The sequence below is a fragment of the Lissotriton helveticus genome, chromosome 7 (genome assembly GCF_964261635.1).
Source record: "Lissotriton helveticus chromosome 7, aLisHel1.1, whole genome shotgun sequence".
NCBI lineage: Eukaryota > Metazoa > Chordata > Amphibia > Caudata > Salamandridae > Lissotriton > Lissotriton helveticus.
Window position 1 is genome coordinate 1,712,581,818 of NC_136068.1, and position 18,726 is coordinate 1,712,600,543.

General features: G+C 46.5%; 1 protein-coding gene across 3 annotated transcripts in view; it reads right to left on the reverse strand.

Annotated features, from left to right (window-relative positions):
- Nucleotides 1-1,649: 1,649 nt before the first annotated feature.
- ARHGAP33 (Rho GTPase activating protein 33) overlaps nt 1,650-18,726 on the reverse strand; it is a 463,864-nt gene continuing 446,787 nt past the window's right edge. For all 3 annotated transcript variants that reach the window (XM_078655399.1, XM_078655398.1, XM_078655400.1), the window contains 3 exons: nt 10,521-11,315; nt 8,430-8,797; nt 1,650-4,591 (listed from right to left, as the gene is read on the reverse strand). In XM_078655399.1, the coding sequence (XP_078511525.1) occupies nt 2,258-4,591; nt 8,430-8,797; nt 10,521-11,315 (3,497 nt within the window). In that variant the 3' untranslated portion in view covers nt 1,650-2,257. The remainder of the gene's footprint in view (nt 4,592-8,429; nt 8,798-10,520; nt 11,316-18,726) is intronic.

Genomic DNA, 18,726 nt, shown 5'->3' on the forward strand with positions numbered 1-18,726 from the left:
ATGGCATGCAGTTTCCCCACTTTTAAGGCAGCTGCTTCCCTATGACCCAGAGTCCTGTTGGTCTTAACCAAATCCTTGCTAACCCTAAAACATACTGGAGCGTTAAACCCAAGAGCAGACTTATGAGTGCCAAGGCAATTCTCCCCTCACATTAAACAGCATGGTTGAAAGATCCACACGTAACCATTCGAAGCAGTTATGAGATTCCAAGTTTCAAAACCCCAAACTCAGTGCAAATAGTTCACAGCTGCCATTTGATCTTTAGCATTCTTGGAAATATTATCCCAAGAGGAAGACAACTGCCCCAGACAACTAAAAAAAGGCAGAAAATACTGAAATGGTTTCTTTAAGTTAACACGTTTCACTAAATCCCCACCACCCCCATTCAGTCAAACTGTAATTGGTTTAATTTAATGTTAGCCCAAAATAATTCTACTGTGACATTCCACATTGGTGTCTCAGGATCAGGTGCCGTTTGCTGAGAGTTTAGAACCACACTCTTTAGACTACCCGCCGTGCTATGTTGAAAGACTGAAAGGGACAATAGGTTGGAAATAGAATTACCTGACCGCACAGAAGTGTATGATACAAAATAAACTTCCATTTTTTTTATGTACACGGTAGTGCTGCTAAAATCATACAAATTAAGATTTTTCCTTTAACAGGCTTCTTATTCTCGCAGACACAAGTCTGTCCATACAAAATCAATGCATGCATCACAATTGAGGGATTTCTATTGGTGGTGACGTTGAGGGAGTTCACCAGCCTTATCTTTTTGTACAACTGCCAAACTACATTTGTGAATCCCATGACCCAACAGAGTGACTCCAAGTGGACCCATCCCGGGAAGTGACATCACTTCGTCTCTTGCGATCATACAATATGTTGTGCTCACATTTCTACATTACGTAACATTGGAGGGATGATATCCCTAGGGCAATGTCACTGATCTCAAATACCGGGACTGACCTGCAATGAGGTACACAAGACAGAATATCCCTGTCCCATCCAGTAAGGATTTTTGCTCCCAAAACAATAACAACCTCTTCCCTCCAGGCAGTTATTAGTGCATACCTAGGCCGGACCTCTGTTGCTCATCAGAAGACCGACCACTTCACTGTGATCCCTACATTTCCCTCTGAAGTCACCACTGGCCTTCAGACTCGCCTATGGGATCGCTTTCCTTAAAAATAAAATATTGGAATGAACTTTAAAATTACCCTCATGGAGGGCCCCAGCAGTCAGCTGGAAATACAATTAAAATTGACATCTGCTGGCCTTATCTACACAATTGTAGTGTCATGTTCTGGAATCCTGTTGAAGCGCCTGTCTGATCTGCCAGATCAATGGGGTTCTGAGGGATACGTCACATCCCCTAGCTAATGGCTCAGAGAAGGCAGGTGGTTCTGGAAGGGGGTATATAAATACAAATCTGGAAACATGGCTGCTACAGTATACAGTGGGGTCTGCAGCCTTCAAGATCCAAAAGGCCTCCTTGATTTCAATTAATGGAAAAGTGCAGTTCAAAAGCCCCACAAAATAAAATGACATTGGATCAAATCCTCTGTCAGGGTGGAAGGGAGTGTCTGAGAATGGCCAACATTACCTCATGTACCTAGTAAACAAAACAAGTGCGCAACAGGCTTCTCAGAACATTGTATTCCAAGGCAGACAACACCTACACGTTAAAAGAATCAGAGTTAAAAATTCCGAGTAAACCCATCAGGTCCCATGCCTGAAGTGTTGAGCTAGATTGTGTGCTGAAACATGTTCTTCTGAAACAAAACACATCTACTTTGTATAACAACCGTACCTAGTACAAATAAAAAAAACGCAGATTTGAGACTTAAGACCACTGCACTAGACAATTACTGGTAGCATCTTCCAGAAACACGTTTTTTAAAAACCCTTTGTCTCCGCTCGTGAGACAGCACCACGCCAGCAGTCCATGCCTCGAGATGAAGGCCACCCTTTGGGTGAGGATATATTTTCCCAATTAGGGTAAGAAAAGTTCTACTCCGCACCGTGTGCTATATCACATGGGGTGACTGAAGGACCCCAAGCATTACCAGTAGTTTGTGGTAATGCGGAAAGCCCATTACCTGAGGGCACTTTTAATCGTCCCACAGCCTCCATTCCAGGCTCCATGCTTCCACGTTCCAGTGGGATCCAGCAAGTCATTACGGGATTTGACCCACAAACCGGTGGGTTGGAGGCAACAAAGTTTCAGCTCTCAACATACATGGGAGACATCAACTCAGCAGTAGCTCCGTGTCCAGGTTGGGGCCAAGCAAGGGCCTTGTCTGAGGGGGCTGGACCCTGTGGGAATGCCAGAAGAAAAGCCAGAGGTCCCGCTGTCCTCTTTCCTTTCAATATTCCCATAATGGGCCCCAGCAGTTGCCATAGTGCTGGCCTGGTTCCCATACACCTGGTAGCCATACGGTACACAATGACTGCCCAGTACTGGATAGTTCTCTGGATGACACTCTGTGTCCGGTCCACCTTGTCTGCTTGTGCTCCCACCATCTCTGGTCCTCACATCATGCTGAGGCGCTTCGCCCCCAGGGAGAGCGCCAGGTCTACGTGCCAAATTCTCAAAGTGGGGTTCATACGTTATGATGGGAATGTCATAGTCCATGTTGGGAATGATTGAGCTGTAGCTGGCAGAAAGTGTGTGGCCACCAGACGGTCCCCAGTAGGCCGGCGGGGGTCTGTAGAATTTAAGGACAGTGTTCCCACAGGGCAGCACATCATACATTTGCTTGTACAGACCAGGGGAGGGCATTCTCCTGTTTGAGTCATGCCACAATGTGGCCGGGTGGGAAGATGGAGTTCCGTAAGGCCACCTGGGTCTCCCAAAGTCCATAAGTTGATTTTGGGGAGCCTGGTTCTGGTGCAGCTTTTGGGGTGGAGGCATCCTCTCGGAAGCCTGGTGAGGAATATCAGTCGGGGCGTGTGCCTCAGAAGAAGCCCCAGCAGACCTTCTTTGATGAGGAGGGAGTAAGGGCCTTTGGTGGGTCTCTAACCCTGGATCAGACCTGCTCTTTGTGTGGGCAATCTCTGGTCTCCCGGTTTCTTCCTGCTTGCTATTGAGGATATTGTCATAATGAGACTGTACATGATGATCTGACTGTTTGCCCGGATTGGAAGACAGGTCCTGGCTTGCTTGGGTGCAGGTCTGCTCAGTCTTTGTTGGCTCAGATTGAGCACTCTGCATTTTGGGTATTTCTTGGGCTGCCTTTGCTTCTGGAGGTGGTTGTTGTTGCTGGCTCTCCAACTTGGTGGGTTCTGTGGCCATCTTAGGGAAGAAAGGGAAATTGACATAGATGGGCTCAGGTACCTCATCCACTTCACGGACTTTGGGCAGAGGTGTGCAAGCTAGGGCCACTAGTGGTGGTCCCACAGGAGGAGCTCGGTCCACGACTTCTACCACTGCACTGCTGTTTGACGAGGTCACATACTTGTAGCATACTTTTCCATTCTCGAAGAAAGGCTGCAATTGTCCTGTGGATGATGGTGGTGTTCCTACTGGAGTGGCAGCTAGTCTCTGGTATGCCAGCGCCTCAGGATCAGGTGGCACTTCCATTCGTTGCGCGGTTGGCCTACTGGCTGCTTGTTGCCAAGATGACTGACTCTTGAAGGGGGGATAGGATTGACGAGGAAAGTGGGGAGGATAGGGGATGCTTAAGTCATGTGCTGGGGTAGAGAAAGGAGGGCCAAAAGGAAAGACAGGCTCCCTCCATGGCTGGTCAATTACTCCATAGGAGGCATTGATCGTAGATAGGTACTCTGGTCCAGACCTTACCGGTTGAGGGGCAAATCCTGAGAAGCGGACAGGACTGCCCCAGTGGGCAGGACCACTGCGTGGGTTTTGAGGGTACGCTGGAGAGTCAGATATGATCTCATAGTATAGATTCTCTTGTTTGCCTGGTGGGGATTCATCGTGTGGCTTTGCGGATTGTGGAGGCATTGTGCCTCTGCTATAGGCTGGGAAGCTGTTGCGGTGTTTCAGAGGCTGCCTTACCTCTGCCAGGAATGGAACAGTTGGATTTGGAAGTCCAGGCATCCTGGTAGTTTGGCCTGTCCAAACCTGGTCTGCTGGCTTAGTGGAAACTCCATCACTACGAGCAGCAGGGTTTTGATGCGTGGTCTTCCCCGCTGGCTCTGAAGGTTTGTATGGTGCTCTAGGCCTTGAAGAAGGCACTGCTCGGAAAGGGAGATTGGCAGACGAGGAAGGAAGGCTGCCAGATTTGGCATGGTAGAACTGCTGAAGCTGTGGAGGCTTGATTGGTGCTGTGGGTTGATGGGCATCGACACGCCCAGTCTGCACAGCAGAACTCTTTGTATTATTCTCAGATGTTCTGGGAAGTGCCATGTTAGAAACGGTGTGCTGGGAATCCTTATTCTGTACCGGTGCTATAGGTGGAGCCACTGAGGATACAGGAGGGCGGCCTTGGTATGCAGCAGAGCGCTCGTGGTGCGTCGCACTGTTGGTAGCCGGGCCATCATTGTTTCTCCCACCCAAAGGAGCTTCAGAGGGCATCTTCCTGTTGTGAATTGTAGTGGTCTGAGACTGCGCAGCTCCAGAACCCTAAGTGGTGAGAAAAATAAGTTGTTGATATAAGAGGCAAAGTGAGGGGGAACACAGGCATCATGCAAGGGATAAATCTGGCATCAGGTCACTCGTAACTTCAGTCCATTGAGAATTGAGAGAAGGGAAGGAGATAGTGTGCAGAAAGGTAATCGGGGAAAAAACAGCAAGGGAAAGGAGCATTTAGGCAAAGTTAGATAATACCAGAGTGGGTTAGGAGGCAGAAAGAAAAGGAGCGAGGCAGTCTTTGGAACCAGAAAAATGATGGATGAGGACTGGAAGAAGAGCTAGATGGACAAAAGCACTTGGAAAGATGACAAGTAAAGTTACAGACAAATGGAGTACACAGAAGAAACAAGGCCAGGGGCCACTCAATAGTTTAAGGCTCAGGTAAGGCTTCAGACCACAGCAGAAAACGAGCACTCTGCTCTTGAAGATGAAGGGACAGAAGATTGTTGGCTATGCGCCTAAGATGGAGGCACGAGTCCATCCCACTAGAAGATGCAGAGATTCATCGCTCTGCTCTTGAAGATGAAGGAACATGTGTCTGTTAGACATGCACCGAAGATGCAGGCACGAGTCCATCCCACTAGAAGATGCAGAGATTCATCACTCTGCTCTTGTAGATGAAGGGACAGGTGTCTGTTGGACATGCACCGAAGATGAAGGCACGAGTCCTTCCCACAAGAAGATGCAGAGATTCATCACTCTGCTCATGAAGATGAAGGGACAGGAGAGACTTATTAACACAAAACCACACACTCACCCAATATGCAGGCACAGAAGGCTGCCATCAGAAGTTACAGGGACACGACTACTGCCAGGACAGATGCTCAAAGCAATTATTTGAAAGCTCTACCATACTGCCCTGCTTGTAATTTTATTGAGTCTGCGTACATTTTCATCAAGCTTGCCAATCTTTATTTCAACAAACACAGCAAAGCTGTTGCTGTGCCCATAACTGGGGGAGGGTGGGCAGGGGAAAGAAAGAAAGAAAGAAAGAAAGAAAGAAAGAAAGAAAGAAAGAAAGAAAGAAAGAAAGAAAGAAAGAAAGAAAGAAAGAAAGAAAGAAAGAAAGAAAGAAAGAAAGAAAGAAAGAAAGCAAGAGAGTCAGAGATCGAGATAATGAGAATGTGTGTTCAGTTTGTTATGATTAGGTTGGTGTATGTTGAAGGGTGGAGTGGGGGAGAACAAGGAGATCAAGTGCAGAATTATCAGCAAATCTATCTAACTACTAGTTCCCAGCTTCCCTTCAAAAATTCTAATCCAGAATCAACCTTCCATTTAGTTCCTACTGACTTGAACAAACCTTCTATCTCTGTGTCCAGTTCCAATTACTAGTTGATCTCTTATGGTCATACTCACCTCATTTAGCTTTCAAATTGGATTCCTCAATCTAGGAATTCCAGTATTCTAAGCCTCTTAGGCCGGCGTGACCCCCCACAAAGTCTTGGCTCACAGTGTTTACACTGCGCAGAGTTGTAGAAGATAGTGAATCCCCAACAGTTTGTCATCACTGACAAACCTGCCTTTCCATTGTTCCATGGCCTTTCTGCAATTCTGTATCCTTCCAGCAGACTCCATGTCTGCACCTCTGACAAACAAGTTTCTCACTCTGACTGAAACCCCATACTCCTGCCTTCCCTATGTTCTGTTTTCTACTGCCCAGCAGTTTGAAACAGAGACCCAATGTTGAGAAGCTATAGGACTAGAACCTTGGTAAATCTGCGCGCACCTAACATGGCCACTCCTCTCTGGGCACAGGAATCCCTCTCCGTACTGAACAAGAGGCACACTCAGGTTTTTCCTCTTCGACCCGGGTCTTGGGTTGTGTCTCACTGGTGGAACCATTCTGCAGATATAGAACTGATAGGTAGCATTATTGTTCTGACACATACAGGTTTAGGATGTTAAGGAGGGCTGTAAACCCAAATTCCAGTTTGCAGCCCACACTGGTCATACTGTGACCCTGGGGGTTCCTGGTGATCCATGCGTTCCCTACAATGGCTTGGAGAATAATTGTAAATATGACCTGACCAAACAATTCTGAGCTGTCAGTTTTTGAAAGTGTGGCACCACCAGAAGCCATTGTTGCGAGTGCCCACACAATCCATATCTCAGTCCCACTGCAAAGAAGTGAAAGAACTTGAGTCTTTAAAGCGTCTCAACTCTCAGTGGATGTGCCCACCGCACCAGAACTCCGGACTGAGTGAACTGGCCTATAGCATCCTGCACTAAAAATTTGACTTCATGGGATCCTTGTTATAGTTTTAGTAGTGGACTTTTAGGCCTACTGGATTTGTTTCAGCGTCTCCAACTGTGCAACACAGCCTTGCACACGGAGTCCCTAGAGTGGAGAGCCGCTCATATATCACTGTGAATACATTGTACTCTTTTGTCTAGCATCTCTGTTGCTCTGGCTAGTAAACAAAGTGTAAAAAGATCCGAGGGCCCTCCGAGTTTTCTCAGAATACCCGATTTCTTACCCATGGGATAACAAGACTTAGCTTCATGGACAATCTAGCAACTAATCTAGCACATAAATGCAATAAGTACTTCTGGATGGTATCACAGGCCTAGAACCTACCACACCTACCTCAGAGTAAGCCCGGTGGGACAAGGAGGTCATCAGAAGATGGTGAGAAAAGGGGCTTGCGTGAAGTCCAAATAAGGGACTCTTAGGAAGAAGAAGGGATAGGCCCCCGCGTAGGTCGGACAGGGGGCCCGCGCGTAGGCCGGACAGGGGGCCCGCGCGTAGGCCGGACAGGGGGCCCGCGCGTAGGCCGGACAGGGGGCCCGCGCGTAGGCCGGACAGGGGGCCCGCGCGAAGACCCGACAAGGGGCTCATGTGAAGACAGGACAAAAGGCTCATCAGTAGAGGGGACAAAAGACTCATGTGAAGGTGAGATACGAGCCTCAGTGGAGCAAGAAACTTATAAAGTTGGTACAGGCAGGTACTCATGTGGCAGCACCAGGGCAGCACTGAAGGCACCACAGGCACGCTGCAGCTAGCAACGTTGTGCCACCCATGGAACTACACAAGTTCCAAGAGGACTGCCTGGGTTAGGTGCTCAGGGAGAGTCGAGAGATGGAATCACTCATGCTTATCACCCACTAACCCATGCGCATTGTCTGAACCTGCCCAATTGGGAAAGCCCTCATTGAAGGGCTAGATTTCTTAGCACAATGCTCTGCAATCTTTCTGTTGCAGTCAGGGATGTCTGTCCTTGTTATGGGTACCTGGATTATTATAGTATCCATGGTTTCAGAAAAAACAAAATTGTGTTGGGTTTTGGGAGTCTCAATAACTTTTAGGTATAGGTGTCACAAGACTCAATGGGTATACCCGATATTCAGATTGAATCCAATAGAAATGAGTTCTCAGAGGTAAATGCTTCCATAAGTTACAACTAGAGCTCAGTAGCCTGTGACTGCCATGGAACACTGCTACCACTGTCCTCCAACCCCAATAACAATGTTTCCCAAAGGCTCTCACCAAACTACAGGGACGTGGGGCGCTCACTAGATTATATGGACATGGAGCTTTTCACCATGCTATAACGGTGTGAAGATTTCACCGATTTGCAGGGACAGTGATTTCACAAGCTTATTCAGACATGGGGCTTCCCTCAAAGGGAAGAAAACCATACCGTCACCAAACGTAGGGCCAGAGAGCTCTCTAATAAGAAAACACAGGGACAGGTAGTCCTTTGAGAAGGAAAAGAGATTGGAGAGAAACATTTCAACATATACGGACAACGGTTCTAATAAGTAAATGCAGACTCACAGGTCTCATTACAACTGGAGGCGCAGCGCACTCTTCATTGGACCCACTCACCTGGGTGTGCCTCTTCTCCCGCTGATGGCTGGAGAGCCTCAGTCCACTCTCACTCTGCTGCCTCTGTAATTGAGGACCTCCCCCAGGCTTCCCGCCTGCCTGTGAGCGGACTGCGGAGTACAGAGATCCTGGCGGAAGGGTCTCCCCACACTCCAATGACAGAGATCTCCGGAAATGCGAGGTCAATGGTGCCGATCGCTCCTTCTGTGTCACACTGGGTGTATTAAGGGCACGCTGGGCACTCTCAGCCAAGGCCAAAGCCATGAGCCGGGCTGGGTTCTTTGGGGGAGGGGGAGGAGGCACATGCCGGAGGATAGAGGCAGGAGTTGGTGAATGTGGCTGATGTTGGTCCTGGTTGGTCTCAGGAGCTGCAAGGACAAAAAACACAACGGTTAGGAGAACAAGAAGTAAGCTGACAGGGAGGGTATCCAGAGGATGTGGTAGAGAAAGGAGATGGGGAAAGAGCTTATGCAATGAAAGGCAGGGAATTGCTAGCGAGTCTAATGACTTACCAAATTAATGCAGAAAACTCTGAATACTTGGATTTATTCAGAGTTTTCTGCATTCATTTGATAAGTCATTAGACTCGCTAGCAATTCCCTGCCTTACATTGCATATGCTCTTTCCCCATCTCCTTTCTCTACCACATTAAAAAGTTTAAGACAATCCAAAATGTCTAGCATACGGATATCCACATCGTGAGAACTGTTCTGAAGTATGAAGGGGTTCATACCGTAAACGCCCACAGATTCCAAAATGAAATCAGTTTCAGGCGAAGCCGCTCTTGCCCAGAGAGGAATCTGCCACAACCTCAACCACTTTTAGATTCCAATTTATCTCTACAGATAGTCCAAAATTCAACACACTGGCCGTATATAATGAGCCTGCACTAGTCATCCCATAAGGTTTGAGACATGTTTTCTGACCTCTAGAACGTCATTTGGGAGTTTGGATGCGTTGCATGCCACTCAAACTATTAAAGCTGCAAAATTATTGCTGCACTTGAGAAACAGATCTCCCTTGCATGCATTATAAGTTCAAATAGTGTGCACAGATTACCAAATGATATAAGGTAAATTATTTAACTGCTAGTGGCTACCTAGCAACCATGCAGAATTGGTTTCATACTCCCATTAGTACCTGAGGTTCAAGGCCGTCTCAGAGGCAGAAGGTGCACTGCTCAAATGCCAATAACACACTGTATCTGCTTTGAATCCTTTTCTAATAACACCTTTTCTAATAACACCATTTCTAAATTGTACCCATGTCTTTTGGACACAACCAACTATGAGCATGTGAAAGCCAGTCATATCTACTAACTATTAGGACTATCCATTCCTCTCCTCAAGGTCTGGAGGGATACTCGATTCTATGGAATTTGTATTCTATGGACCCTTTGAAGACAGCAAGTCTTCCCATTAAGGAACATCAATCAGCTATTCCTAGTGGACCTTGCTCACAGGCCAGAGTTGAAAAGGTGAATCTGTTTCCAACTCCATTCTTTTCATCCCCGGTTTTATAGACTTCCTTACCCCTTATTGACAAGGCAGTGCCCTACGCAAGGGTAGGAGATCACCTGTCTTTCAAACATGGGGCCACCTACAGAGGCATGAGCTAGCAACAGAGTGGGAAGACCCAATTACGGCAACGTCCCAAGATGTATTCTAATGGAACATCAAGATAAAAATTGATTTTAGAAGCATCATTCTCCACTTGTATGCTGAAGGGATTTCTCAAATAGAGCAGGGAGGTGCAACCATAAACATCAGGGTGGAGAGAGTGGTTGTGTTGGACTAGGGTGGGCGACCAAACAGGAAAGACGGTGTACAGTCATGTGGTGTATCTTTTACTATTTCTAACCTGGCATCAGGTGGCTCCTTCTCGTCCCGGTCTCTAGAGGTACGAGCTAGCATAATTCAGTGAGTCCTCCTCCCATTACTATGGCCAGCTCTACCCACTGCACACTGCTTATCAGAGGCGCTAGCAGGCAAGAATCATGTAAGAGTACACAGTTCCCACTCATTTCTGCCAGGACGTAGAGAACTATGAAATAATAAGGAGACAGGAAGTTTAACAATGAGGGAGGCTTACTTTTCGAAGGCGCTGCTGTGCTGATGGTGTGGTCAGCTGACTGCCCCTTCATCTCGCCCAGTGAGAGCTTGCGGTGGATTTCCTGCTGGCAGCTTTCACTCAGCTGGATATCACAGGACTTGAGGAGCATGGAGATCATCTGAGGGGGAGACTGGGGAGGCTGGGGTCCACGGGAGGAACTGCCAATAGTGCTAGACCCCTGCCCATCTCCAGCCTTGCTGCCCAACATCTCCAAGACCTTGGCAGGAATGGTGATACTGATGGGTTCAGAAATATCCATGGGGGGCGAACGGCTGCCGCGGGGAGACAGGGCACGTGCCACCTTTCGAGAGAAAGAGAATGACTTTGGCAGTCGCTCACGAAGCGGGCTTGTGACCTCCGACCCTTGAACAGGTGCGCTCTTAGGTGGGTTTCCCAGCAGAGTAGCAGTCTGGCAGTTCTCATCCAGAGCCTTTCGGACAGAGGGTGGCTTCCTTCCGAAGAGGGACTCTGGTGAAGAGTCCGAATCCTCAACCAATGAGCGGCGTGGTGGGCTGCACTGAAAGGACAGTGGGTCAAAGTCAAGGCTACCCGCCTCCAAGAAAGGTGGGCTGAAGTCCATCTCATCATCATCCATCCACATGGAGGTCCTGCGGCTGAAATCTGGCACTGTGTAGACACTGTCTCTACCCTCAGACTCCAGGCTCTCACATGAACGGCACGTCTTCATTCCAGGCAACATATTTGGGTCTGCTGACAAAGGAAACGCATCACTGCTGGAGCGTGGCCGGCGCAGGCGATGCAATTTGTGAAGGCCTGAGAATGAAAGAGATGGATTAGAAAAGGTGGGCAAAGAAAAGGACAATGCAGCTTGTAGCGCAAGAAGAAAGAAAGAAGCAAATTGAAATAAAAGATTATAAATATATTATATATACAGAGAGAGAGAGAGAGAAAGATACTGCAATGTGGGAAAAGAGCCAAGGTTAAACAACTGAGAGGAAGAAGAAATTGATATAAAAATGAAAGAAGGGAATTTAGCACTCAGTTCACAGTAGAATACAAAAGGGGGAGAAATTGTAAAAACTATAGAAAAGGACATGACAAATAAGGAAAAGCATGAGAAAGCAGGGGAACAAATATGATGAATAGGGCGTGGGTAGAGGCCAAGGATACCATTTTACAATGTGGTTACAATTTTGGGAATACAGAGATCTACTTCTCAAAATGGTGCTCAGAGGCAGAAGTTGAGAAAATTCCACAAGTCTGCAAATTTTACACAACCACACACACATGGAATCATATTCCGCTTATTGTGCGATTTGATGAAGCAGAATATTGTGGGACTTCATTGTTCTGCTTCAGGACAGTAGATTTTTCAACAAGAAACACAAAGAAAACAACAAGGGGAGTGAGCAGAAAGAAATGGGAAGAAAGAGTGAGAGAAGACAGTGAGAGCAAAGAGGGAAGAATAGAGCTTGGGAGACTTGCAGAAGCAGACAGCTAGAGGTGCATTACACTGAACCTGCAATGACAAAGCTTCACCTGCAGTGGGTAGTAGGCGTCTTCTCCCATTATACACAGACTTTAAGCTTGCCTTCGACTGAGTACAGTATTCCGCTAACTTTTGGCTAGCTTTGTGCTATATAAGTACCTTATACATATACAAATAGGTGTAATTTCCCGATCCCCAAACACAGGCTCATACCCATGGCAGCAATCAGCCACTACTTACATATCACTGTAGATGGACGCCACAGCAACACAGAACAGTAATACTTAATATTAACAACAAAGATGCTGGCAAGCTATAGTGATAGTACAGGTCATCTCTAATTAGATAGGATAAGGAAGGAGTAGTTTCTGTTCTGTAACTCCAGTTCTGTAGTAGGGGTATCTCTGTACTTACCAGTATGCATCTGTTCTTGGCATAGAGGGCTGCAGAGTGGTACATTTATGAATAGATCGCCATCTGGTGTTGGGCTCGGATGATTGCACTTGTTTTTCTCCTGGAGAAGTCTTTGTCCTCACGGGGTCGATGACTCCTCCTTTGGGTGCTAGTGCGCATGGGCATCGGCTCCATCCTTAGATTGTTTTGCCATAGTAGGGTTAGATGGAGTAGTGTAGTAGAATACAGAAAGGGATGCCCGTGTAAGTGTATCTAAATAAGATAATGTTGGGACAGACACAGGTTTCCGGTGAGGCAGGGAGGGCATGTACCACTCTGCAGCCCTCTATGCCAAGAACAGATGCATACTGGTAAGTAGCATATTCCGTTCGAGGCATATGGGCTGCAGATGGTACATTTATGAATAGATTATACAGCAGTTACCTCCCTAGCGGTGGTCACCCGTGTCTGTCGCAACCGTTTGAAATAAAGTTTTTAATACAGCTTGGCCCACTCTGGCTTGTTGTGTAGCCTGCACATCAACACAGTAGTGTTTTGTGAAGGTATGTGGTGTAGACCAAGTTGCTGCTCTGCATATGTCATCTAGGGGAATGTTTCCTAAGAATGCCATAGATGCTCCTAGCTTACGTGTAGAATGAGCTCTAGGAGGAACAGCTAACGTTCTCTTTGCTTTTATGTAACATATTTGTATACATCTTACAATCCATTTGGCGATTCCCGCTTTAGAGATAGGATTGCCCTTATGTGTTGGGGAAAACGCTACAAATAGTTGTTTAGTTTTCCTGAAATTTTGTCTCCTTTCAATGTAGTACAATATTGCCCTTTTGACATCTAATGTGTGTAGGGCCCTTTCTGCTACCGTCTGTGGTTTTGGGAAAAAGACTGGTAGTTCCACTGGTTGATTGATGTGAAATGCTGAAATTACTTTAGGCAAGAACTTTGGGTTTGTTCTAAGAACCACTTTATTCTGGTGTAACTGTAGGAATGGTTCTTGTATGGTCAATGCCTGTAATTCGCTTACTCTCCTGAGGGAGGTAATGGCTATAAGGAAGGCCACCTTCCATGTAAGGAATTGTATTTCACACCTATGCATAGGTTCGAAAGGTGGTCCCATTAGTCTGGTGAGTACTATGTTGAGATTCCAGACCGGGGAAGGTGGTAATCTTGGTGGAATGACTCTTTTAAGGCCTTCCATGAAGGCTTTGATTGCTGGCACTCTAAACAGGGATAGGTGTTGCCTGTTTTGTAGGTACGCTGCTATAGCTGCTAGATGTACTCTGATAGATGTGTACGCAAGATTACATTGCTGTAAGTGTAGTAAATAGCAAATAATCTCTTTTGTTGATACGTCCAGAGGGTTGATGTTATTACTGGTACAGTATACCGCAAATCTCTTCCACTTAGCTGCGTAGCATGCTCTGGTGGTGGGACGTCTCGCTTGCTTAATGATCTCCATACAATTTGGGGGTAGATCCAAGTATCCAAATTCTAGGATTTCAGGAGCCAGATCGCTAGGTTCAGTTGTTTGGGATCTGGGTGCATTATTTCTCCATGGTTCTGTGTAAGGTGCATGGGTAAAATTCTTAGCTTTTGGTGTGGCACCTGTGAGAGTTGCAGGAACGTGGTGAACCACGGTTGTCTTGCCCACGTGGGTGCTACTAGTATCATGGTCATTGAGTGTTGTTGCAGCTTTCGGACCACTAATGGGATTAGTGGGAGAGGGGGAAAAGCGTATGCAAATTTGTTGGACCAATTTATCCATAACGCATTGCCCTGCGACAGGTGGTGTGGGTACCTGGATGCGAAGCTTTGGCATTTTGCGTTCTGATGAGTGGCAAAGAGATCTATCTCTGGTTGTCCCCATCTTTGGAAGAATGGCTGCAGTATTTGTTGGTGCAGTTCCCATTCGTGTATTTGTTCTGACTGTCTGCTTAAGATGTCTGCTATCTGATTTTGAACTCCTGGTAGGTGTTCGGCTAATAGATAGATGTTTTGAGGAATGGCCCATCTCCAGATTTCCTGCGCTAGTCTGGATAGTTGGAGAGAGTGCGTCCCCCCTGTTTTTGAATATAATACATTGCTGTCATGTTGTCTGTTCTGATCAGGACTGCTTTGTTGATAACATGCATTTGAAAGGCTTTCAATGCTAGAAACACTGCTAGTAGTTCTAGATGATTGATGTGCAGTCTTTTCTCCTGCACACTCCATCTTCCTTGTACTGTATATTTCTCCATATGCGCTCCCCATCCGGTGAGCGATGCATCCGCTGGTATTATCACCTGTGGAATTGGTTCTAGGAACGACCGCCCCTTGGCAATGTTTGTTGTGTTCCACCACTTCAGAGAGCGGTGTGTGCGGTCGTCTACCAACACCAGATCTGTAATCTGTCCTTGAGCCTGATTCCACTGTGTCGCTAAGCATTCTTGTAGCGGACGCATCTGTAGTTTTGCATATGGTATTAGCAGTATGCAGGATGACATCATCCCTAATAGTTGCATAGTGTTGTGGTTGGAATCTTTGAATGACTGTAAGCATTGTTTGGATCCTGACTGGATTGGGGTATACTTTGGCTTTTTCTGTGTCTATAGTAGCCCCTAGATATTGTTGAACCTTGCTTGGTTGCAGGTGTGACTTTGTATAGTTCACCGTAAACCCTAGCTGGTGTAGCAGCTGAATTGTCTTTTGTGTGTTTTGAAGACATTCCTCTTGTGACTAGGCTTTTATTAGCCAGTCGTCCAAGTAGGGGAAGACATGTATTTGTTGTCTTCTTAGGTGAGCTGCAACCACTGCTAGGCATTTTGTGAACACCCTTGGTGCCGTTGTGACACCAAACGGAAGGACTTTGAACTGATAATGTTGTCCTTCTATCACAAACCTGAGGTATTTCCTGTGGGCTTTGTGAATAGGGATATGAAAGTAAGCGTCTTTTAGATCCAGTGTAGAAAGAAAGTCCCCTTTCTTCAGTAAAAGAAGTACTTGTTGGAGCGTGACCATGTGGAAATGTTCCGAATTTATGTATGCATTGAGAGGTCTTAGGTCTAGTATTGGCCTTAGAGACCCGTCTTTTTTGGGGATCAGGAAGTATAGGGAGTATACTCCTGTTCCTTGTTGGTGTTGTGGAACCTTCTCTATGGCATGCTTTTCTAGCAGGGATAGTACTTCTTTTTTTAACAGTGTCAGGTGATCTTGTCTCATTGGACGCTGTTTGGGGGGGATGTTTGGTGGGGTAGCTGAGAGTTCCAGGCAATAACCATGTTGGATAATTTGTCTCACCCACCTGTCTGATGTGATGTTTTCCCAGACGGGTAGGAACTGTGATAGGCGTCCCCCGACCGGTGTTATATGGTCTGGGGGAGCTGTATGAAGTCACTGCTTTGGGGTTGGAGAGTTGCGGTTGTTATTGTTTCCGCGACCTCTACCCTTGTTGTTGTTACCTCTGTAGTTACCTCTAGAATTACCTCTGGGTGATGTCGGTGTAAAAGAGGTTGGTTGCTGGCTTGTACCTGTATTTTTGGATCCTCCTCTATAGGTGGACCTACGAAAGGAACCTCTTTGAGTTGGCTGTTGCAATGCTCCCATTGATTTAGCCGTTTCCGTATCTTTTTTCATCTTTTCTAAGGCCTCATCTGTCCCTGAGCCGAAAAGTGTTTTTTCATCAAAAAGGTTGGTTCAATAATGATGTTTGTACCTCTTGTTTGAACCCTGAAACTCTAAGCCATGCATGTCTCCTTAGCATGATGCTTGTGTTTATGGATCTTGCTGCAGTGTCTGCTGCGTCTAGGGCGCACTTAATGGAAGTATTAGTGATTATCTTTCCTTCCTTATGAGTTGATCTGCCCTCTTTTGGTGTTCTTTAGGGAGGTGCGTGATGAGTTTTTCTAATTCATCACAATGAGCTCTGTCATACCGTGCAAGTAGCGCTTGCGTATTAGCTATGCGCCAGCTGTTTGCCGCTTGGGATGCTACTCTCTTGCCGGAGGCATCTATTAGCTTAGACTCTTTGTCAGGAGGTGGATCTTCTCCTGTAGTTAAAGAGTTTGCTCTCTTGCGAGCGTTTGTGACCACTAGTGAGTCTAGAGGAATGTGTCCGTTGATAAATATTGGGTCTTTTGGAGCTGCCTTATATTTTTTATCAATTCTTGGGTTTAATACCCTAGCCCTCACCGGGTCTTTGAATATCTCGGATGTGTGATTGAGGAGGCCCTTAAGCATTGGTAGTGTACCTGATGTTCTTTGTGCAGCAGGTAGTGTTTCTAACAGGAAATCCTCTATTTGAGGTTCTGCATGTAGCTCTACCTTGTGGTATTTTGCTGCCCTATTAATTAGTTGTGCAAAACCAGTATTATCGTCAGGTGGTGAAGGTTTTGAGGGATACAGGTCAGGTTCGTTATCATTATCTGACCCTACATTATATTGTTCCCATGGATCTTCATACTCTGGGATTGTGTCTTCGTCATCCCTAGGATGTTCTCCCTCTCCTGTATCACTTTCTACATCTGTTATGGGTGTAGATGGGCGTAAAGGAGTAGCTGGCCTAGTGTGAGGAAGAGGAGAAGAGGGTGTGTCTCTAGGTTGTGGAGAAAGGGGAGGAGTTTTATTCGTCCCCATTGTTCTCTTCTTAGGAGGAGTTTTGTCGTCCGACTGTTCATTCTTCCTCTTTTTAGGTAGTTCTGTCACTACCTTGCCAGTTTGTGGATCAATAAACAGAGTCTTTTGTTTAAGATCTGTTTGATGCTCCTGTGTCGGTACCGAAGTTTTTGGGTCCGAAAGGTGTTTTTTCTTCTGACTGTCCATTTGTATTTTCGGCACCGAGAATTTATTCGAATCCGGTGTTTTCGGTGTCGAAGATGTCTTCGGTGTCGAGGTTGTCTTCGACGTCGAAGCATGTCTCTGTTTCGACTTCGAGCTTTCCTTTGTATGGAGCTTCGGTGTCGATGTGGGCCGTTTCTCGGATCCACCATGGTGGGAGACCGAGTGTTTCGGTTTCGGTTTCGTTGCCGGGCCCAAAAGCGGGGCGTCTGAAACTTTTTTCGGTTGTCTGACCGGGCTCGAGGGCGGGGTCGACACCGTGCGGGGTCTGTTCTTTGGTAAGGGGACGTTGTCACTCACGGTTTGATGAACGTCGATTTCCTCGACGTTGGACTCGTCCGCTTGTGACCCCGCCTCCTCCTCTTCTTCCTCCTCTTCGGGATGCTGGTCCTCGAACAGCTCCGGGATTGCTTGTGACTGCATTCTCGATATCTCGTGTCTTCGGGCTCGACGGTTTCTAATCATCGATTTGGAGGAGAATGCCGCACAGGCTTCACAGTCCCTGGATTCGTGTTCAGGGGACAAGCAGAGGTTGCACACCTCGTGTAGGTCCTTGTGTTGAAACTTAGCACCACACGTTGGACATTTTTTGAATGGAGTCCTTTCCATGGACTCCGGGCTGGACTACGTCGAGATGGGCTTCTTGGTCTCGTCGACGTAGCAGTTGGAAATCTTGTTGTTGACTTCGAAACGCGTCGAAATGGAAGTGTAGCCGCGTTCGATAACAATACCGTCGAATTGGAAAGGGAATACGCTCCGAATATAACCTTCTTTGTCGAAGTCGGTCCGGAGCGCTTCGATCCTCATCCGAACCCGATGGCGGAAAAAAACAATCTAAGGATGGAGCCGATGCCCATGCGCACTAGCACCCAAAGGAGGAGTCATCGACCCCGTGACGACAAAGACTTCTCCAGGAGAAAAACAAGTGCAATCATCCGAGCCCAACACCAGATGGCGATCTATTCATAAATGTACCACTCTGCAGCCCATATGCCTCGAACAGAGAGTTCTCATAGGTCTGTTTTTTATTTATGGATTACCAAGGCTCTTTGCTTTGGTTCAAATCACCTCTGTACCAATGTTATATGGTAGGTTATGTTTAGCGTCAATGATTGATTTCATTTTAATGAACCTAGGAAAATATGGTCCACTTTAGGTTCTGGACGTGATTTTATAGGTTTCCATTCCATGTTCTATTTGTCACTTTTACTATCTGTTTATTTCCTGGTCCGTGATTTCGAACTTCTCCTGCAGATGCGTGGTGCACTTACCTTGTTCATTACCAACAATGAATCTAATTGTGAGGGAAAGAATACAATGGTGCTGCTAATATTGAATCTGTGTTCTTAAGGCTTCCAGATTTATGTGGAGCATCTCTTATATTTCTGGTTTTCTCATCCATTTTCATTAAGGTTGTCGTGCCATAATGTCTTGCATTGTTTAAGTGTCAATGATATAAAGACCCAATACAATTATCGCCCGTTTTAAGAACATACTAAATACAAGTATAAT